Here is a 22,818-nt window from a genome sequence, read left to right as displayed (position 1 = left end):
GCAGAAATTGGCTGCCGTCTCCTGATTGATGGCTGCCTCTGCATCACGTTGATTTGCAACTTTGCCATCAGCTTCGATGACAGAACTCTGTCACTGACTGGAGGTTGTTGATATTAGTTTAGAAGCTGATAAGGTTGTAAATTTTGGGTTTGAAACTGCTGAGTTTGTTGATTATGAAAGATTAGGATCGGTGGAGTCAGTTCATGTTAATCAGTCTGAAATGATGGGCCAGGCTAGAGGGACTAAGATGACCGTGTTTGAAAATGACAGATTGGCATGTTGGTTGAAGTTCAGCCAGCCTGTAGTCATATTGCTGGAGTGGAACTTAATCTTGAGTCTTTAAGACTCTTGAGTAGACTGTTGCTGAGCTACAGCTGATAAATTTATCGTGCCAATTCGGAGATATGTCTGTGGGAGCTGGATTATTGCTGTATATTGATACCCAGTGCTGTTAATGTAGAAGCTGGACTAGTGAGAACAAAATGAGTATGTATGCTGTGTAACTAATATCTTGCAGATGGATTTGTGTTTTGACTGTCAGAGTGAAACTGCAGCAGAGCCTTTCCTCTGTTTGGGGTTACATTTGTCAACTTGGAATTTCCCTCCAACGTTTCTCGTACTTGGTACAAGTACGGACCGCCAGCCCTCAGTGAACCAGTGACTTAGCCTCACCTCAGGATGCGCCCGTGAATTTCAAAGCAGAACTATAATAAAAAGCAAAGTATTGTATTAATGCAAAGTTATTCATTACCTTGCCATGGCACAGTGGCATAACAGTTAGCACAATTGCTTTACAGTGCCAGTTATCACCAGTCAAGCTTGGAAAGCTGACGCACTGGAAGTGTGGCAACGCTTGCTGGCTGCCCCAGCACAACTCCCACTGATTTGATTTGACGCAAATGACGCATTTCGCTGGATGTTGCAATGTACATGCGACAAATAAAGCTAACCTTGCCTTTTGTCCCAAAACACAGCTTGGCCAGTGAAGTTCTGTGAAGCGTTATTGTTGTTTATTGAATAGGGAAAGCAGCAACAAAGCTGCACAGAATGTTCCCAGAAGCAATGATAAGGTTTTAATCAACATGGAAAATGTCACCGTTGCAGCCCAGTTTACTGTCGGTATGCGTGGGTGTGAGGAAGCAGCAGCACAGGACATAACATCAGATAAGCAGCGTTCATCGGAAAAACGTAAACTATTCACAAATATACCATGTGTGCTGGGTTTGAAAGCTGAGGCAGGAGAGCAGAGTTAAATGCCATTTCTGATAGAGGTGGAATAGGATGATTTTTTTTTGTGGAGTGACTTACTGTATGTAAGGATTGTGAGAAGATGATTCAGTAGGATTTTTCAAGGGAGGTTGTATAAATATCTGAAAAGGAAATGTTTCCAGTGCCGCAGAGGCCGTGTGAGCTGAATGAATGTAGAACAGTACAGTGCTGACCAGGCCAACTTAACTTGCACATTGGTCTGTAATTGGCCTATATCCCTCCATTTGCCAATGTAATGCTGCTATCATGAGACTAATTTGGACTTTAAGAACTGGCGTAGCCACAGGGGACCAAAAGGTCTCCTGGATTGTATTATTCTATACAAGGAAGACCCTCTTCCAAGCAGGTGCCAATGTTTTGATTGTGTTATGCTATTCCTCTTCAGGGCTGTGTCCACGTTCTGGGTTGCCAATCCTAACAATCATCTCATTAACAATGCTGCTGCAGGTTCTCAGGTGAGTGCCTCGTCACACTGTGTTGCTGTGCTAGGGTGTGGGTAGAAGCTGGCACCTCCTGATTGGCACCTTTCTCTGCACACTATGACGTGCAACTTTTTAATTTGCTTGGATGGCTTAGCCAGTGCTGAAATCATCCAGAACAGCAGTTAATGCTTCAATGCAATGAACTGATGGAAATCTGAAATGTCCCTCCTAGATTTGCCTACAACGCCATCTATTATATCCATATCATTGTGACGCCTTCTGTGTGTCCACAGAGACCTCTTCAACCTCTCCCTCCAAAACCATAGGGGCAAAAGTTAGAAGAAGAAAGCATGGCATCCCTCTTTGCCATTCTGAAGTGATCAGAACTGGTCCAGGGGATCATTTTTTTGGACCATGTCATTTTCTTCTTGCAAATGTGAGGTTCATACCAGCTAGCAACAGGTTCACCTCTCATTCAAGGGATTCAGTGAAGATTTTTACACTATATCGCATAGGAAATTCTAGAGGTTCTTGCTCCTGGAAAATGTGAGGAATTGTCCAGCTCCAAACCTAATTCGGTCCTAGTGTACACTGTGGACTTGACAGGATCCTCCTATTTGGTTGATTGTGGAAAGGAATTGGCAGGCACTTAAACTGATCTAATGCATATGGTCCTAATGTGGGCAAATGGGATTTGTGTAGCTGGATAGAAAAATCAGCACTGACGTAGTGGGCTGAGGGTCTGTTTCTGTGCTACACGACTGTTCTATTGATAGGCTGGAATTACCTCCTCTGGCTGAGCAGTGGCAGGCTATGAGAAGATATTGAATAGAAGCAGAAGGAGGCTTTGAAAGATTTTGCCGGTCATTTCCTCCTCACCTCCACACCTGGATTTCCATTCATCCCAAAAAGTAATGGATCTTACCTCGAACATATTTAAGGTAAAAGGAAAGCCATTTAAAAGTGAAAGGAGAAATTTCTTCATCCCTGGATTTGTAAATCTTGCACAGTCTTCATAGACTAATCTCTTGTATCCCAGGAATCAATTTCATGAATCCAAATATGGTATTCAGCATAGGAGGGGGGACTCTGATTCAAAAAAACTACTTTAAAAAGTGTGAAATACTGATTAATTTTCTTTTATTGCCAATAGCTTCAGGGTGAATATTAAGTGTAAATATTTTCTCCTACCACTCACCACCTAAGTGCAATAATGCATTTTATCTCCATTAGGACACTGGGATATGGTACCTGTTCCATAAAGTTCCTACTGGAGAATCCCATGGACGGCTCACTGAAAACAAAGCTGAACTCACGCCATTGGGTATGTTCTACAACAACAGAGTTCATTCCAACTTCAAGGTATGTTCACCTCTGAATCCTGGAATTGGGCAGACAGTGAGTTGTCCCCATCTCTTGGGGATGGACAGTGGAAGCCATCCTTGCTGATGACCTAGACACACAAAATGCTGGTGGAACGCAGCAGGCCAGGCAGCATCTATAGGATCTGTCGACGTTTCGGGCCAGAACCCTTCATCAGGACGAAGGGTTCCGGCCTGAAACGCAGACCGATCTTTTCCACGGGTGCTGCCCGACCTGCTGAGTTCCTCCAGCGTGTTGTGAGTGTTGCTTTGACCTCAGCATCTGCAGATTATTTTGTGTTTAAGCATCTATAGGAAGAGGTACAGTCGACGTTTCGGGCCAAGACACTTCATCAGGACTAACTGAAAGAAGAGCTAGTAAGAGATTTGAAAATGGGAGGGGGAGGGGGAGATCCGAAATGAGGAGAAGACAGGAGGGGGAGGGATGGAGCTAAGAGCTGGAAAGTTGATTGGCAAAAGGGATACAAGGCTGGAGAAGGGAGAGGATCATGGGACAGGAGGCCTAGGGAGAAAGAAAGGGGGAGGAGAGCAACAGAGGAAGATATAGTAGGAGGGACAGAGGGAGAAAAAAAGAGAAAGAAAGGGAAAAAAATAAAAAATAATAAATAAGGGATGGGGTAAGAAGGGGAGGAGGGGCATTAATGGAAGTTAGAGAAGTCAATGTTCATGCCATCAGGTTGGAGGTTACCCGGACGGAATATAAGGTGTTGTTCCTCCAACCTGACTGTGGCTTCATCTTGACAGTAGAGGAGGCGGTGGATGGACATATCAGAATGGGAATGGGACGTGGAATTAAAATGTGTGGCCACTGGGAGATCCTGCTTTCTCTGGTGGACAAAGTGTAGAGAGACCCTCCCCTTCCTGTCTTCTCCTGACATTTCGGATCTCCCCCTTTCCCTCCCACTTTCAAATCTCTTACTATCTCTTCTTTCAATTAGTCCTGACGAAGGGTCTCTGCCCGAAACAACGACTGTACCTCTTCCTATAGATGCTGCCTGGCCTGCTGCGTTCCACCAGCATTTTGTGTGTGTTGCTTGAATATCCAGCATCTGCAGATTTCCTCGTGTTTGTGTGATGACCTATGAATTAGTTTTGAAAATAAATGGAAGTCATTTTATCTATCATATGCTTTGTTCGATTAGTACCCTCCTTCTCACCATCCTACAGGTTCCTCCCTTCAGTATATTTATCCAATTCCCTTCAAGAATTTCTCTTTGGATGTACTTTCTCATCATATTTAAGTAGCACTGTATATTTTTCTGTGGAAGAATAAAGTACATAGGGTAGAAAGTCACTCTCAGTGTCTTGTATATAGCATGCAATATGGTAGCAGCTGCATGTGACTATCAGCTCAATTGAAACCCTCAGAGTTGAGCTTTGGTAAGATACTTGGGCCAAGCCAGCAGTGTATTGTGCATCCAAGGAGGAGTCATAGCCCACAATTTCCTCTTGCTGCCTCTGGACCTGCTGCCATTTTGTCTATTTGAATCTGTCCATATGAGAGAAGCGATGAGGTTTCGCCCTGGACAATGTTCCTCACCGGCATGTGGAAAGTAAAGCCTCTCCATTTACTGCTTGTAATCAGATTGACCCACCGTCTTCCATCTCACGTTGGGCTTGATTGGCCATTCTTGTATTACAGCCTGTTCCTTCCCTCACACCACACAAACACTAGTCACTCAAAATATCCATCATCACAGTGTCCCTGCCTCATTATGATAACGGAAGGCCAACAGATTCCAGAGATTAGGTGGCAGTTGGTTATTGGTCAAGCAAGATGGAGTTCCAAAGGAAACAATGAAGGATTTCAATAGGTCAGCCAGCATTTGTGGAAGGAAATGGACAGTTGATGTTCTGAGTCAAAACCCTTCAGATGAAGAATCTCAACCTGAAACATTGTACATCCTTTTCCATCCACACAGATGCTGTCTAACCCACATTGAGTTCCTCCTGTGTTTTGCATGTTGCTCTAGGTTCTGACATCTTCAGTTTCTTGTGTCAATATTTAGTTCCTATTTTGGTACTTTCAAATAAAAATAAACTTGTGCTTGCAGTCTTGGTATTTTTGTAGAGCCCTTGTATTTCCCATTCCATTGTGCAGTTTCTGTAGTTGCTTTGTATGTGTGTACAGATGGTGTACGGTATTTTGTGTGCAGTTTCTGCCTACAGACTATAAGATATGGGGCAGACTCCATATGGAGTAGTCCATGTGCTAATCATATTGATTTCTGCCATTGAGTCAGACAGAAACATTCAGGCCATGTACCTTTAGCTAAGAGTTGAACTCTTTAGTGTTTATCTGCAGGTGAGGAATATTCAACACAAACATTGCCCCACTTCTTTCCCCTTTTATCTTTTATTTGTCTCTGTCCATTTGCTCAATTTCCTGGTTATTCAACTACGTAAAACCAACACCTTTGTTCACTTTCGTTTTGGAGCCTATTCCAAGTTGTGTTAGAAGTACGGCTGCCATTGTTGTGCTCAGTAAGATCCCAGAAACAATAATGAAATATTATCCAGATTGTCTGTCTTATTGATGTTACTTGAATGTCAGCAGTGCACAGTTTGCTAAAGTTTGCATTTAAAGATTGAGATCTTTCCAGATGTCTGTGGGAGTGAAGCTTTCCCATATATAAATATTATTACTGTAATATGGCAGCTAGTCATCTTGTTTAAGGTGAGTTTATTTTCCCTCTTCCCCTGAGTGTTGGCTGTGGCTCAGTGGGTAGCTGTCTTGCTGCTGAGTCATGGCTGTGGGCTCAAGTCTCACTCCAGTCCGTGCTGTTACGCAAGCACAATACAGAGGCTGTGCTTTACTACAGGTTATGATCCCTTTTGGCTAAGATGTTAAGCTAATGCACTCTGCTGGATAGAAATAAAGATTGTTATGGTATATGCAGGAACAGCTCATCAGTTCTCTCATGCAGTCTGAGCAACATTTATCCCTTGGTGAACATCACAGGAAGCAGATCGTCCATTCCTCCTTGCCTGCTTATGTAAGCTTGTTATGTGCAAATTGTCTGCTGGCTATTCCTATTGGCTGTAAAGTGTTTTGGGATTATCCTGAAAGGGGGAAGGGATGTATTTGTGGCAATTGAATATTTACTGATTTGAAGGCAAAGATCAGAAGACGCTGAACCTTATCCCTGCACATCAGGAGATATGTATGTGGACGAACAGGGTTTTCCTAGAGATTTTAGTAGGAGCTAATTTTGAAAAAAATACGTTTATTGAGGAGTGGAACATCGAAATGATAAAACATTGCAATTGGTAATCGGTTTGGTCTATTTAAGTTATTACAGTTTTTAAGAAAACTTATTTTGCGTACTGTTCATACAGATCCATTCATCACAACAATGCACTGAGGTAGTACAAGGTAAAACAAAAGAATGCAGAATAAAGTGTTATGCTTACAGATTAAGTGCAGTGCAGGTAGATAATAAGGTGTAAGGTAGGTTTTTGAGGTTGAGTTCATCTTACCATATGAGGGAACTGTTTAGTGGACTTGTAACAGTAGTGTAGAAACTGCTCAACGGCACCAGTTGTGTTCTGGTAATGAGACTTGGTCTTTACACTAGGCCGGACTGTTCATCGACAAGGGAGTGAAAGTCACCAATGCCACTGCTGATGACCCAAGGGAGTACCTCTGTTTAGACAACAGTGCCAGGTGAGTAAGACCACCAACCTTTTGATGAAAGAGCCTTTTCCTTTTGATATGGGGGTGAAAAATCCTTCCCTCTGTCAAGTCAGCCCACTCTGATTCCAATCACTGCTGGACTATACATGCAATTCCACAGCATCTTTTTAAATCTCAATATGGTTTGCAGCTATTGAAGGACTTCGGAAAGTTTTGTTATGTTTTTTTATATATGAAAAACAGAGCAGACCAGCAGCTTGCTATAATAACTGTGCTAATTTTTGGTGAAGCCTAATGGAGGTTCTCAGGAGCACTACCTCCTCTTCCTTGACATTGGGTCTTGGGTCTTTTACATCTACCTGATGGGGAAGATGTACTGGGTTAACGATACCTCCCCGTCGTTGGCGCCAGGGATTTAACCTAGACTTTGTGCTCAAGTTTCAGAGGTGAGATTTGAATGTGGACCAAGAGTCATTGAATTATACAGCAGAAAAACAGGCCCTTTGGCCCATCATGCGTATCACACATTTTACCTACTTACACGAAACCTGTTTACCTACATAGTCTTCAGTGCTCTGGCGATTCAGTTACTTGATGCTCAAATGTTCTGAGAGTATCTGCCATCGTCAGTTAAGGCAGTGCAATCCAGATTCCAGCCACTCTAGTTTAGAAATATCTCCCTTCCATATTAAACCTGTGCCCTATCATCTTGGACACCTCTGCTATGAGGGAGAAAGATTTTGACTATCAAGCTATCTCCCTCTCTGATAATTGTATATACTGTATCTCTGTAATGTGAACTCTTAACCAGCACCACTAAAGGGAAAATAAATCCAGCCTATTCAGTCTCTCCTTTTAACTGCAATGCTCCAATCCAATTCTGGTGAATCTCCTTCGCACCCTCTCCAGTGAATCTCCTCTGCACCCTCTCCAGTGAATCTCCTCTGCACCCTCTCCAGTGAATCTCCTCTGCACCCTCTCCAGTGCAACCACATTCTTCCTATAGTGTGGTAACCAGAACTGCACATAATACAGTTGGTCCTGAAGACATTGAAGTGCTAGATGATAGAAGCTTGTTCGATGAGAAGCGTAGACAGACAGACAGGATCTTTCCCCTAGGGTTGAAATGTCTAGCACTAGAAGGCATGCACTTAAGGTGAGCAGGGGTAAGTTTGAAGTAAATGTGTGGGGTAAGTTTTTTTTTCATGCACAGCGAATGGTGGGCACTTGGAATGTGCTGCCTGCAGTGTTAGTGCAGGCAAATGTGAGAGAGGCATTGGGGAAAAAAACAGAAGGTTCAAAGGTTCATTCTTACAACTCATTTTTTTTCTTCTCCAGGTAGCCATGAAACCAAGAGGCTATTAGATAGGAACATGGATGTTCAGAGAATGGAGGGATGTGGACATTGTGTCAGCTGAAGGGATTACTTTAGTTAGGTGTTTAATTGTGTTTGATTAGTACAGCATAATGTTGTGGGCTGAATGGCCCATTCCTGTACAGTTCTGTTCTGTACATATTAAGGTATGCCTGATGCATAACTACAAAACTTTTGCAACACATAATATCTCTCAGAAATTACCCTTGTCAGGTGAATTCATTATGATTTTAATCTCTTCTATATTGTGATGCACAATGGCATCAGACAGGAAGGATCATTTGGTGCTGATTTTTAATAAATAAATAAATAAACCAGTCCTATTGAAGTAACTTTCTCCAGTGTCCCCAATGCTGCAGATCCTGTTCCTGCTCACTGCTGTGTAATAGGTCACAAGTTATGCTATATTAACTTTAAACCTGTTGCTGTTATGTTTAAGGTTCCGGCCTCACCAAGACGCTGATCCACAGAAGCCGCGGGTCACTGCCTTCATTGACCGGTTGATAGCTTTCAAAAACAACGATCATGGAGCCTGGGTCCGAGGAGGAGATATTGAATTCCAGAACTCTGGGTAGGTACACCAAACGAATGGAAGATGAGGTTTTTTACTGAGAAGGCAGAATCTGCAAGTGAGCCAGGTGGCCCAGCAGAGATGTGCTGTCTTCATGAACCTCCCCATCGCACCCTTGTCCCTGTGGTAGTGAGCTCCGTACCCTTGTCTCAGAGAGGCTACAGAGTTTGCCTTATTTATTCATGGAATACAGATGACATGAGCATTGCCAGCATTTACTGCTCATCCCCATCTGTCCCTGTACTCCAGGCTACAATTAATTGTCAACTGAGTTGGTGGATATGGAGTCACACGAAGTCCCGGCTGGGTGTGGATTACAGATTTCCTTCACTGAAGGAGGTTGGTGAATCAGATAATTAGAATTTATTTTTCTTAATTATTTGAATTTAAATTCTGTAGTTGTCATGGTGAGATTTGAACTCTAATTCTGGGTTTATCTATGAATCAGAATCAGGTTTATTGTCACTGGCATGTGACATGAAATTTGTTAACTTAGTAGCAGCAGTTCAATGCAATACATAATATAGAAGAAAAAAATAAAATAATAATAAATAAGTAAATCTTATTCGGTATACTTTGTACAGTATACTTATATTGAATAATTAAAAATAGTACAAAAACAGAAATACTATACATATACTTTTTAAAAAAAAAAAAAAGTGCGGTAGTGTCCGAGGGTTCAATGTCCATTTAGGAATTGGATAGCAGAGGGGAAGAAGCTGTTCCTGAATCACTGAGTGTGTGTCGTCAGGTTTCTGTACCTCCTCCCTGATGGTAATGGTGAGAAAAGGGCATATCCTGGGTGCTGGAGGTCCTTAGTAATGGACGCTGCCTTTCTGAGACACCGCTCCCTGAAGATGTTCTGGGTACTTTGTAGGCTAGTGCCCAAGATGGAGCTGACTAGATTTACAACCTTCTGCAGCTTCTTTCGGTCCTGTGCGGTTGGCCCTCCCCCATACCAGATAGTAATGCAGCCTGTCAGAATCTCTCCGTGGTGTATCTATAGAAGTTTTTGAGTGTATTTGTTGACATACCAAATCTCCTCAAACTCCTAATGAAGTATAGCTGCTCTCTTGCCTTCTTTATATCTGCATCGATATGTTGGGACCAGGTTAGATCCTCAGAGATCTGGACACCTAGGAACCTGAAACTGCTCAAGTTATGGTGGAGAATGCTAGCTACCTGTTCATTCATTTGACCACTAGGTGTCAGCATTAATGCTTTTTACACAATTTCCATCAAACTTTTTGTCTCACACTATTTTCAAACCTCCTTGGCTACAGGAGCAGTTTGAGAACTGTTTACTTATCCCAGCTTGTGGGAAACATGCCTACTTCCCTCAGTTCCTTTCCACTGCAATTTATTCTCTCATATGTCCATTTTTGACCTTCCTTCCATCTATACTTGAGGCAATTTACAGCAACCGAGGGGGTCGGGTGGTAACTGTGGAGGCAGAGTGATGGTGGATATCTTGAGTCAGGACCCTATGTGAGGACAATTTACACGAACTGATTGACGTGCCAGCGTGCATTTGGGAAGAGGGGGGAAGCTGAAGCCCCAGAGGAAACCTGTAGGGTCACAGAGTCCTACACAGGAGCAGAATTAGGCCATTTGGCCCCGAGTCTGCTCCTCCATTCAATCATGGCTGATCCTTTTTTCCCCTCCTCAGCCCCATTTGCCAGCCTTCTCCCCATAAACCTTGATGCTGTGTCCAATCAAAACCCTGTCAAGCTCTGCCTTAGATACACCCAACCACCTGGCCCCCCACGGCTGCCTGTGGTAACAAACTCCACAGATTTACCTCCCTTTGGCTAAAGAAATTTTTCTGCATCTCTGTTTTGAAAGGGTGCCCTTCTATCCTGAGGCTGTGCCCTCTTGTCCTAGACTCCCCCACCAATGGAAATATCCTTTCCACATCTACTGTCTGGGCCTTTCAACATTTGCAACATTTGAAAGGTTTCAATGAGATTCCCCCACCCCCCCCATCCTTCTAAATTCCAGTGAGTTCAGACCCAGAGATTTCAAATGTTCCTCATATGATAACCCTTTCTTTCCCAGAATCATCATTGTGAAGCTCCTCTGAACCGTCTCTAATGCCAGCACATCTTTTCTTGGATGAGGAAGCCAAAACTATTCACAATACTTGAGGTGAGGCCTCAACCAGTGCCTTATAGAGCCTCAGCATCACATCCCTGTTCTTGTATTCTAGACCTCTTGGAATGAATGATAACACTGCATTTGCCTTCCTCACTACTGACTCTACCTGTAAGTTAACCTTTAGGGTGTTCTGCACAAGGACTCCCAAGTCCCTTTGCATCGCAGATTTTTTGATTTTCTCCAGTTTAGAAAATAATCTGCACATTTATTTCTACTACCAAAGTGTATGACCATACATTTTCCAACATTGTATTTCATTTGCCGCTCTCTTGCCCGTTCTCCTAATCTGTCTAAGTCCTTCTGCAGTCTACCTATTTCCTCAACTCCACCTGCCCCTCCACCAATCTTCGTATCATCTGCATACTTGGCAACAAAGCCATCTATTCCGTCATCTAAATCATTGATATACAGCATAAAAAGAAGCAGTCCCAACACAGACCACTGCAGAACACCACTAGTCACCAACAGACAACCAGAAAAGGATCCTTTTATTCCCACTTGCTGCTTCCTACCAATCAGCCAATGTTCTAACCATGTTAGTAACTTTCCTATAATACCATGGGCTATTAATTTAAGAAGCAACCTCATGTGCGGCACCTTGGCAAAGGCCTTCTGAAAGCCCAAATACACAACATCTGCTGCATCCCCTTTATCTATCCTACGTGTAATCTCCTCAAAGAATTCCAACAGGTTTGTCAGGCAAGATCTTCCCTTATGGAAACCATGCTGACTTTGTCCTATCTTGTCTTGTGTCTCCAAGTACTCTATAACCTCATCCTTAACAATTGATTCCAACATCTTCCCAACCACTGAGGTCAGGTTGTCTGGTCTATAATTTCCTTTCTGCTGCCTTCCTCCTTTTTTAAAGAGTGGAGTGACATTTGCAATTTTCCAGTGCCAGAGTCCAGTGATTTTTGAAAGATCATTCATAGTACCTCCACAATCTCTACTGCAACCTCTTTCAGAACCCTAGGGTGCAGTTCATCTGGTCTGGGTGACTTATGCACCCTTAGGCCTTTCAGCTTTTTAAGCACCTTCTCTCTTGTAATAAAGTGAGAAGAGCACTCACTTCTCTTTCTTCACACAGTTCAACATCTGGCACACTGCTAGTATCTTCCACGGTGAAGACTGATCCAAAATACTCATTTATATCACCTGCATGTCCTTGCCCCCCATTATTATTTCTCCAGGTTTATTTTCTGGCAGTCCTATTATCCACTCTCATTTATTTTTAACATACTTGAAAGAGTTTTTACTATCCACTTTGATATTGTTTGCAAGCTTGCTTTCATATTTCATCTTTTCCCTCCTAATGATTCTTTTAGTTGCTCTCTGTAGGGTTTTAAAAGCTTCCCAATTCTCTGTCTTACCACAAAATGTTTGCTTTTTGCTTTTACATTAGCTTTGACTTCCCTTGTAAGCCATTGTTGTATGATTTTGCCATTTGAGTATTTTTGTTTTTGGAATGAAACTGGTGTCATTGCTGCTCTGCTGTCATTCTTGCCAGCATCTCCTTTAATTTACTTTGGCCAACTCATCCCTCCTACCACTGTAATTTCCTTAACTCTGCTGAAATACTGCTACGTCATATTTTACTTTCTCCTTATCAAGTTGAACTCAATCATATTGTGATCACTGTCTCCTAAGGGTTCTTTTACCTTAAGCTCCCTAATCACCTCTGGTTCATTACATAATACTTAATCCAGTATAGCTGATCCCCGTAGTAGGCTCAACAACAAACTGCTCTCAAAAGCTAACTCATCAACATTCAACGAACTCTCCCTCTTGAGACCCGTTTCCAACTTGATATTTCCCAATTGACCTGCATGTTGAAATCTCCCATGATATCATAACATTGCCCTTTTGACATGTCTTTTCTGTTTCCTGTTGTAATCTGTGGTCTACATCCCAGCTTCTGTTGGGAGGCCTGTATATAATTGCCTTCAGGGTCCTTTAACCCTTGCAGTTTCTTAACTCAGCCCACAAGGATTCAACATCTTCCGATCCTATGTCACATCTTTCTACTGATTGATGCCATTTTTTACCAGCAGAGCCACACCACCCCCTCTGCTGACCTTCCTATCCCTCTAATATAATGTGTAACCTTGGGCTTTCAGCTCCCAACTACAACCACCCTTCAGCCACAATTCAGTGATGCACAACTTCATACCTGACATTCTGTAATAGTGCAACAAGATCATCCACCTTATTTCTTGCAGATATAACACTTTGAGTGCTGCGTTTGCTACCCTTTATGATTCTGTACCCCTAATGCACTGGTACTGGCCTTGCTTGCAGTAATTTTGTCCTATCATCTGCCTGCCCTTTCTGACAGTCTGACTACATGCTATCTCTGCTTTTTAATATCCATCCTATCCTGAGTCCCTTCACTCCGGTTCCCATCCATCTGCCAAATTAGTTTAAACCCTCCCCAACAGCTCTAACAAGCCTGCCTGTGAGAATATTGGTCCCCCTTGTGTTTGGGTGCAACCTGTCACTTTTGAATAGGTTATGCCTCTCACAGAAGAGATGCCAATGATCTGAGTACCTGAAGCCTTGCCCCCGCACCAGCTTCTCTGCCACACACCAATTTGCCAAATCATCCTGTTTCTACCCTCACTGGTGTGTGGCACAGGCAGCAATCCAGGAATTACTAGCCCGGAGGACCTGCTTCTCGACTTTCTGCCTACACAGATGGCACCTGAGATGGTGATTGAACTCTGGATCTGTGTGGAGGCAGCACTCTCTAGGATTAGCATTCCTCTTTGAGAATGGGGTGGACCTGCTGAGAGCTTTGCTCTGTGCTCTGTTCATCTTCTCCTCTCTCTTGAAATTCTTTGGCTGCACTGATCCAGTTTCCAGGATTTGACAAGTCCTGGAACCAAGGTCCTTCAGCAGTTCTTAGGTAGTGATGGTAAATAATCTTTCGGGTGCTTCAAAATATTAGTTGAATTATACAGCTACTCTCCAGATGTTGACCACCCAGTGAATGTTGGTGGGCATTTGGGAGACCAGCAGGATGGATCTGCTTACTGCCGTCGGGCTGCAGGCATCTTCTGCTGGGTGGGAACTTGAATCATGACTAAACTTCTGACTTGTGAACTCGCTGGATACTGAACAGTTCACAGGACTGGAAACCTGCCATAACCTGGGAGAACCTGTATATTAAACAGTATTTTTTCAACTTTACCTGGGCAGGGTAGAATATTCCAAAGTATTGCATGGGGACTTTATCAAATTGGCCACTTGGGGAAGTATTGAGTATATTAATTTCAGTGGTTTTAAGGAGCATTTTGTGGAGGGGAGTAAGAGAGAGGCTGAGAGGTATAAAGGAGGGAATTCCAGAGTATGAGGCCTTTGTCCACTAAAGAGGTGATTACGCAAGGAAAATTAGTGACTGACAAATCTTTCCTCTTTCAATAATTCGTCCTCTTATCCTTTAATACTCTGATTGCTTGTACAATTGCTTCTTTTATTTTTCAGGTTTTCTGACAATGGAATTGGCTTGTCATTTGCCAGGTAAGAGTTTTGGACTTGTAACTGCGAACACTGGAAATACACAGTGAGGGAAAAGCAGAGACCAGCATTACCACTAATGCACTGTGTTCCTGCCCAGCTGTTTATTTCTGCCAGCCCACTGAGAGCTTCACACACCTCCAACTCCTTTTGTCTATGATGACTGCCTGCCCTCATCTCCCTTGTGCTTTTAAGTTGGCTAGTTGGACATCACTGTTAGATGTCACCGTGGATGTCTGTAACAACTATTTTGCTCAGAAACTATTAAACCCACTGAAGCACTCAGTGGCCACTTTATTAGGTACACTTGTATACCTGCTTGTCAATCAGCCAATCATGTGGCAGCAACTCTGCATAAAAGCATGCAGAGATGGTCAAGAGGTTCAATTGCTGTTCAGACCAAGCATCAGAATGGGGAGACAATGTAATCTAAGTGACTTTGACCGTGGAATGATTGTAGGTGCCAGACGGGGTGGTTTGAGTGTCTCTAAAACTACTGATCTTTTGGGATTTTCATGCACAGAGAATGGTGCAAAAGCAAACAAAAAAAATCCAGTGACGGGTAGTTCTGTGGGTGAAAACACATTGCTAATATGAGAAGTCAGGGGAGAATGGCCAGACTAAGAGGAAGACGATAGTAACTCAAATAACCATGCATTTCAACAATAGTGTGCAGAGGAGCATCTCTGAATGTACAACACATTCCTTGCAGTTCATGGGCTACAGCAGCAGAGCACCACACTGGGTTCCAGTCCTGTGCTTAATAAAGTGGACACTGAGTGCATTTTGTAATGGCTCATGTTTAATCTGCAACAATGTTGAAGTTGGGATGCACCATTAAATGCGGCTCCTGTTCAAGAAGTTGCAGGGGCAATGACTAATTGAGGAGTTGGGTTTTCTTTACAGTAATAGATCTGTGGTATTGTCACTGTCAGCCATTTAGCTGTTTATCATGTTTCAAGTGTGCCCTGGTCTAATCCAGTGGAGGAATGACTTGAGATGATGTTCCCACCTACAACAGCCATCACACTCTGGGCAAGTCACACTCACACAAAGACTTCCACTGTCTGCTGTAAGGACTGAAAGATTTACGGGGCGTGGGCTGGTTTTGTTGCCCAAAACTCCAGTAACCTGGCACCTTTAGAGCTCTGCTGAGGCTGAAGTAGCAGACTTTCTGAACTATTGGATATTCCTCCCTCTAACACCCAACATACATTTATTTTGCTTTTGTTTTACATGTAACGCAGTAGTATAATAATTTTTTCAGTGACCTCTTTGAGCTTAAAGGGGTGGTGTAATAGAATCGATGAGAACAAAACAAGCTGAAACGCACAAGCAGACTGGAGCATGACTCCAGTCACAGCCCCAGAATCAGATCAGATTTAATATCACAGGCATATGTCATGAAATCCGTTGTGTGGCTGCAGGAGTATACGGCTTATTCTCATAAATAATAAATACCTATAAATTACAATAAGAAATATATTTTTAAAAATTAAATGGTGAAAAAAGAGAAAAACAGAAAAAGAAAATAAGAAGTGGGGTAGTGTACATTGGTTCATCGTCCATTTAGGAAACTGATGGTAGAGGGGAAGAAGTTGTTGCTGGAACATTGAGTGTGTGTCTTCATGCTCCTGTACCACCACCTTGATGGTAGTAATGAGAAAAGGGCATATCCTGGGTATGGGGGTCCTTAATGGATGCCACCTTTTTGAGGCATCGCCTTTTGAAGGTGCCTGGGTGTCCGGATTGGGGAGGTTGGTGCCCGTGATGGAGCTGGTTGAGTTTACAACTTTCAACAGCTTTTTCTGATGCTGTGCAGTAGCCCCTCCAGGCCTGGAACCTACTCGTGTTCTTGAAACATGATATTCAAGACCCATGGATGAGCTAGATGCTGAACCAGTCTTTCTGAACGATCAAACTGTGGAGAACTTGGTGTGAATGGCTGCTATCAATCGTTGTAGACTGTACTGAGGAGTACTGCTAGGTAGGGGCTTCTGGATTTGGATCCAGTAACAATAAAATATCAGCAGTGTATTTCTAACCTAGATGTTGGGTAATCTGGGAGATGTCCAGTGTTATCAAGTGCCAGCTGAACTTGACCTTTTCTGGTCATGGGTTTTGTTCATGCTGGAAGACTTCGGCAAGTTGCCAGAACATCTTATGAATGGGACATAGTTGAGGGAATGCTAGTTGTGAAATTGGGATCAGTCAAGTGAGCTGATCTATCCTGGATCACCCATTGCAGATGTTATAACTGCACTTATTCAGGTTACAGGGTGGAGAGGGGACTGTATAACAGACATCTCACCTCTCCCGGAACTTCTGGGAGTCTCCCGCATATTAATAGTGGCTCCCTGATGCCCGCAAATTATATACAATGTCCCGGAAATTGATTTTTTTTTTTGAGAGCGAGCGTGAGAGAACATGCGAGAAAGAGTGAGTGCAAGAGCAAGAAAGCAAGAGAGAGCGAGTGAGAGCGACCGCGAGAGAGAGAGCAAGGAAGCAAGAGCGAGAGAGCGAGCGCGAGTGTGAGAGAGAGAGCGAGAAAGCAAGAGCGAGAGATCAAGCACGAGTGAGAGCGACTGCGAGAGAGTGAGAGAGCAAGAGCGAGAGCGAGTGAGAGTGACCACGAACAAGAGGGAGAGAGCGAGAGAGTTCCAAAAAAAGTCAGAGTAGCAGAGTGTCCCAAAAAAAGAAAATATAAAACGTATGTCACCCCAGACTACCCTAAAGTGTACCCCTGCCTAATAGGGGTCAAAATAATGACAGTGTTGCTCGCTGCACTGTTTGCAACAGTGACTTTTCTATTGCCCGTGGTACGTTAAGACTGTAAAAGTCATGTTGAGGTGAGTTTAACAGGTGTCATTCGTTCATTAGCATAGCTAACATTATTTAAACTGGCTGGCCAGCTGCTAAGGAGCTACTCTATTGCAGACATCCCACCTCTCCCGGAAGTCTCCCGCAAATTGATGGTGCTACCTCCCTGAAATGAGTTTTTGCAGGGTGGGATGTCTGTGTATACTATGTTCTTTAGGAAGAGGTAAATGCTGTTTACCACTCTTAGTAAGTCTTCCTCCTTCTCATTGGCTTGCTTTGGTGAGCTGTGGGTGAAGTGTGTGGGTTTTGTGTTAGAGGATTAAAAGTATTTTGAAGGCCCATGCTCTTGTCAGGTTACTAACAAGTAACTTTTTCTACACAGTGACGGGAGTTTCCCAAAGGATGAAGGTTCAAGACAAGTAATCTCAGAATCCTTGTTTGTTGGAGAAAGTGGGAATTATGGATCTCAAGGAGGCCAAAACAAATACTGGGGAGTCGGTGGAGTGGAGGGAAAAAATCGTACTTTGCCCAGAGACAAGTAAGGCACTGATGTTAAGTTCTGACCACTGTGGGAATATTGTGTACGTGCCACACCAGATCTAGGTGTGTTCACCCCGGAGTGTAAAGGTTCATGTGGTGATTCGATGGATTAAACTTTCCAGGACTTAGAAAGGAATTATTAAGTGGGATGTTTCTTTGTTGTTGGGGAGTCTAGGTGTAGGGACTGCCTCTCTAAAATTAGACCCTTTTCGTTCAGGGATGTTTAGGAACATTATTTTGCACATGTACTATTATAAATGCTTAGTTATTTTAAATGTGAGATCAGCAGAATTTTGCTGAACAAAGATGTAAAAGAAAAGGAAGATTTGCAATACAGGTGAAGCCACAGCTCTTTGGATTGTTTGAGAGATTGACTCAAACTCCCAACCTTCAACTCGTAAGGTACAATTGATGTTGAAGAGTGGTAACCACTTGAATTTTTTTTGAGAAGATCTTTGTCATGTTCTAGGGGCAAAATCTTCAGGATCTGTCATGAAAGGCCCAAGATAAGCCAGCCAGCCAGCCTCTCCTAACCTGGTACCTGATTTTCATGTCATGGTCCCCCATTCTCAACTGCTAATATTTAGCCTGCTATCATTTTTTCCATTTTATCCTTGATCAGACATTTCAGATAAGTGAAGTTTACTGCAGATTAAAATAAGCCACACCTGCCTTGTGAAATCTAAACTCTTAATTAAATTATTCCACCTTTTATCACCTTTTTGCTTACATATCATTGTTGGGTCTTATACACAGCAAATCACTTTCTGTGTTTGTTTTCATCTCCTTCTGTAATATTTTGAAATCATTTAACCTCTCCGTATTGCTTCAACCTTGCAAGTGTTACGATGCTACTGTTACCGCTGAAGTACTTCCAGTTGTTTTTCATTCTTGACAAGATTTAATTTACTATAGGTAGTTTTGGTCTCTATACTTCAGGAAAATAAACACTCTGGGATCACTGCAGCATCAATTTACTTAGTAGATTCTTGGGATGAAGATGAAAGAGATTTGAGGGAAATTGGGAAAATGAGGTTTCGTTGAGAGGGATTGTCTGACAAAAGATGAAAGGTTGTTTCTTCAACATGGGGAATCTAGAGGTATGGGTACATAGTATCAGGAAATGGTGTCAGCTGTTTAGGACTGAGATGAGGAGAAAGCCTTTTACTTGAAAGCTTGTGAATTCCCTGCCCATATGTTTGAGGATATTCAGACCCTGAACAGATGTACAATGCCATGATGTACAGCATCATGGAAATTGAGCAGGAAAGTGACTTGAGACACAGGATCAGCCATGGTCTAATTGAAAGATACAGAAGGTGCAATGAACAGAAAGGCCTTCTCCAAATGCTCTGTCCAATGTTTGTATTACTCTGCACTTACCATCAAATTAAGCTCACACATTTCTATAATGATAAATATCGCCTATAGAATATATTTCCTCCTTTTTCAGAGAAATCTGACATATCCTCTTCCTATGCCTTTCAAAACAGGACCTTCCCAATACGTGGATTTCAGATTTATGACGGACCAATTCACGTCACCAAGACAACCTTCCAAAACTATATGGCATCATCGGCCAGATTCACCAGTGCCATAGGATTCTTTCTGAAGAACCCTTGGCAAATGACTCCCAAGAACAGTTTCTCTTTGTTGAAATTTGACACAAATGTATGTATGTCCGGGTATTTGTGCTATTGTAATGTTAGTGCACATGGTAGAGATTTGAAGTATCATTATGAATCAGATTACTGGGTCACTATAACCTTATTGTCTCTTGGTGAAAATTGATGAGGAAAAAGTGGTATAACCGAAGATTTGGCCCCGGCCCTGGTGAAATAGGGTGTGTGACTGAAAGCTTAGCCAAAGTGGGGAAGTCTATTGAGTGTCCCAAGTGCAGAATGGAAGATGACGGATAAGAGCGGAAATTCCAATGTGTAAACGCTTAACCATTGAAAGTAGTGCCTCTAAGAGTGGAAGAAAGAAAATAGGGGGATCTGAAGGAGGCTAGAAATAAGAGTCTTTGATGTTTGTAGGAACTCAATGTGCTGGTCAGTGTACAGTGATTCATTTGTAAAGGTCATAAAGTCACGCAGCAGGCACTTTATCCAACTGTTTACTACCAACTTCAAAGAGCTGTAGTAAAGCTCTGATAATTTAGTATAAATTATCAAACACCCACCTTTGCTCATTTCAGTTTTAATTTTGCACCCCTGCCAAGCACCACCCCTGCTGTTTCTCCTGCCTGACACCCATCCATTCTCCTGCCCATCAACCAACCACACCTGGGATAATTTACAGTAGCCGATGAACCTACCAGCCAACTCACCTGTGGCATGTGGCTGGAAATCAGAGGACCTGGAAGCCCATCATGCAGACAGACTGCAGCCTAGATAGGGATTGAACTTGGGTCACTGGAGCTGTGAGATGGTAAAAGCAAGCTCTGCCCTTCCGGCAGAACAGCATTCTCACAGCACTGCACTGGAGATCAGCCTGGGCTTTTGTGTCCAAAACTTACGGTCAGACTGTTCTCAACATGAGAGGTGAGAGTGCTATGAACTACAGCCACTGCCAGGGACTTCTCCTTGCCCTAGGAAATTGAAGAGACTATAACTGCACATATCGGAAAAACCCTGCTTCTAAAACCTACTGTGCCATTCAGGAAGAATCCATATCCCCTGCTTCCTAGCGTTTTGTAAATCCACATTGATTTTGTAATTGAAATTTATGATTTATTTCTTCCCCATAGCTATTTAGTAGTACTTTCTAAAATCATAGAATTTATTTAAATGGTTTTGGTTGAGGGTTAGGCATTAGTCAGATTACCAGGGATTTTTGTTTTTGCCAATAGGACAGGGTAGATAGAATCTTAGTTTAAAAGGTGATCCAAAATTGCTCCCATGACGACGACAACTCAGCCATTCCAAGTATTTCACTTGGATTTCTGTTCTTAAATCTCTGGAATAACTTGCTATCTGGGCACAACTGCTTCCCACTGAAGTTATTGTTGATCTGTTTACATCACTGATCTATTTTTAACTCAGGTAGCCTTGCGAGTGTTTTTTGGCAAGCCGGGCCCGTGGTTTGAGGGCTATGATCTCGATGGTGACAAGAATGCAGTATTCCATGATGTTGATGGTTCAGTGACGGGTTACAAGGACACATATGTGGGCAGGATGGACAACTTCTTGGTTCAGCACCCGGAATGCAAGAACATCACATCTTGGTTTGGATCGGTTTGCAGTGGGAAGTATGCTCAGGTACACAAACCCAAACACAGCAGAAATTTTTAAACGTCTTTGTAGTACTTTGCAGTTTTGAACAGTGTAGCCAGTTACTTGTGCAGAGCAAGCCACAAGATGTGAAAAGTCAGATAATGTGCTTTGGTTATACCGAGGGATCATGTCGGCCACAGGAGAAATCTCTCTGGTGGTGTCTGTTTCCATTGTATAAGAAGTCCTCTGTTTGCTTTTAAGAAAAAAATCTAATAAATGGAGTAGATTGATTTTTCTTTTCAAAAATATTTGTCTTGACTATTATTAATATAATTGAGTGTTGAAGTCTGTATTCCTAGAAAGTTAGTTATTAAAGTTTTGATTAGATCTGCTTCGCACGTATCCATTTCATTACATTTTTCAATAAGTATTACATCAATCTCTCCCGGTCTAGAAAAGCAGCTCTAAGAATTTGCCATGAAGATAATCCGACTTGGTCAATGCTTTACTGACTAACAAAAGGCATCCACATATTTTATTGGATCTAATCATCATGAATAATAACTTATTTTCATGTTGTCTTTTGCTTTATCTTTTCTCACGTTAATGTCCGCACCAGTAAAAAAGGGCAAAGTGAGGCTCCCTCCTAAATTTAGACCCAGCAGTTTTGCGCAGTGACCTCAGGTATCTACATAGAAGTTTAGGAAGAAATAAGGGTGTGCCTTTTGTTAATACAGCACTTCTCATGGTCACAGGATGTCTTGAAGTGCTTTCTCACCAATGGTTATAATATAGGAAATATCAGCCAAGTTTCACACGGCAATATCCTGCAACAGTACTGAGGCAGTAGCCAGATCTATTTGTTTTTGCAAATGTAGTTGATGGCAAGTGTTGGTCAAGACACAGGAGGAGAACTCATTCCTTTTCTAATGGTAACATGGGCTCTTTCAGGTCTACCAGAATATTTCAGCATCCATTTGTCTGTGTTATACCGGGATACATCAGCCTACACCTTGTGGGTTTCATACCTCTGACATGGAGATGCCAGTGTCACCCATTAGTTTAGTCATATTTTTACTTTTTATAGCTTACCAGTACAAGGTGGCCCACCAGAATCCCTTGGATTGGATATCCTCTTGAACGAAGGGCTAATTTACCTGATACAGAAATCTTTCCTGCTGAATGTTCCTCGCCTTTCTGCAGACTGGCTCCTCCAGGGATTTACAAACTGGTTCTGTCTACTTCATTGTGTTGGCATGGTTTCAGCTGATTTGGGACTTGACACCACAACCTTTGGAGGCTTGAGTGCTGCCCTCTGTGCCACATACTCAGTGTGATGAAATCCCAATCCGTACCACGTGTGCTGATGTTCAGTACTGGAAGTCAAAGGACAAAGAGCTTAAACCACTGAAGCACCTAGTCACTGGGTTCTTTGCTTGTCAGTGAACCGTGTCTCTTGTTCCAGGTTTATATACAGACTCGTCGACCCCAGAACCTAACCATGACCATTGTAAGAGATGAATACTCCCGACACCCCATGACACTTCGTGGAATCAACCAGCGAGCGGACTTTCAGCAATACCAGCCTGTAGTGATGCTCAAGAAAGGCTACACAATCCATTGGAATGACCGGGCCCCCGAGGAAACCTTCCTCTACCTCATAAACTTTAATAAGTAAGTGCCATTTAGTTTGCTTGTCTACTCTTAATTTACTGTGTGCACTCACAAGGTCACAGTGAAACAGATGATGGTTCAGAGCAATATGAGAGGGGAGCTAATATTTAGTGTGTGATATGGTAGCATCATGTTGTTGCACACTGTGCCTGCCCTCAGTTTTATTGGCATCAATGTACAATGCATTTTGTGTACCTAATCTAAATGCAAGTCTCAAGGCAGGTTTAGTTACTTAGTCAG

At 42.7% G+C, this 22,818-nt stretch overlaps 1 protein-coding gene across 1 annotated transcript in view; it reads left to right on the top strand.

Moving 5' to 3' along the window:
* Positions 1 to 22,818, top strand: part of cemip2 (cell migration inducing hyaluronidase 2) — a 112,456-nt gene that overhangs the window by 60,011 nt on the left and 29,627 nt on the right. Inside the window, 9 exon segments of the mRNA XM_072258109.1 lie at positions 1,655 to 1,724; positions 2,925 to 3,053; positions 6,652 to 6,740; positions 8,525 to 8,656; positions 14,297 to 14,332; positions 17,532 to 17,687; positions 19,183 to 19,360; positions 20,734 to 20,949; positions 22,370 to 22,578. Coding sequence (XP_072114210.1) covers positions 1,655 to 1,724; positions 2,925 to 3,053; positions 6,652 to 6,740; positions 8,525 to 8,656; positions 14,297 to 14,332; positions 17,532 to 17,687; positions 19,183 to 19,360; positions 20,734 to 20,949; positions 22,370 to 22,578 — 1,215 coding nt within the window.

The sequence above is a fragment of the Mobula birostris genome, chromosome 5, assembly GCF_030028105.1.
Source record: "Mobula birostris isolate sMobBir1 chromosome 5, sMobBir1.hap1, whole genome shotgun sequence".
In the NCBI taxonomy this organism is placed as follows: domain Eukaryota; kingdom Metazoa; phylum Chordata; class Chondrichthyes; order Myliobatiformes; family Myliobatidae; genus Mobula; species Mobula birostris.
This window is presented reverse-complemented; position numbering and strand designations above follow the sequence as displayed.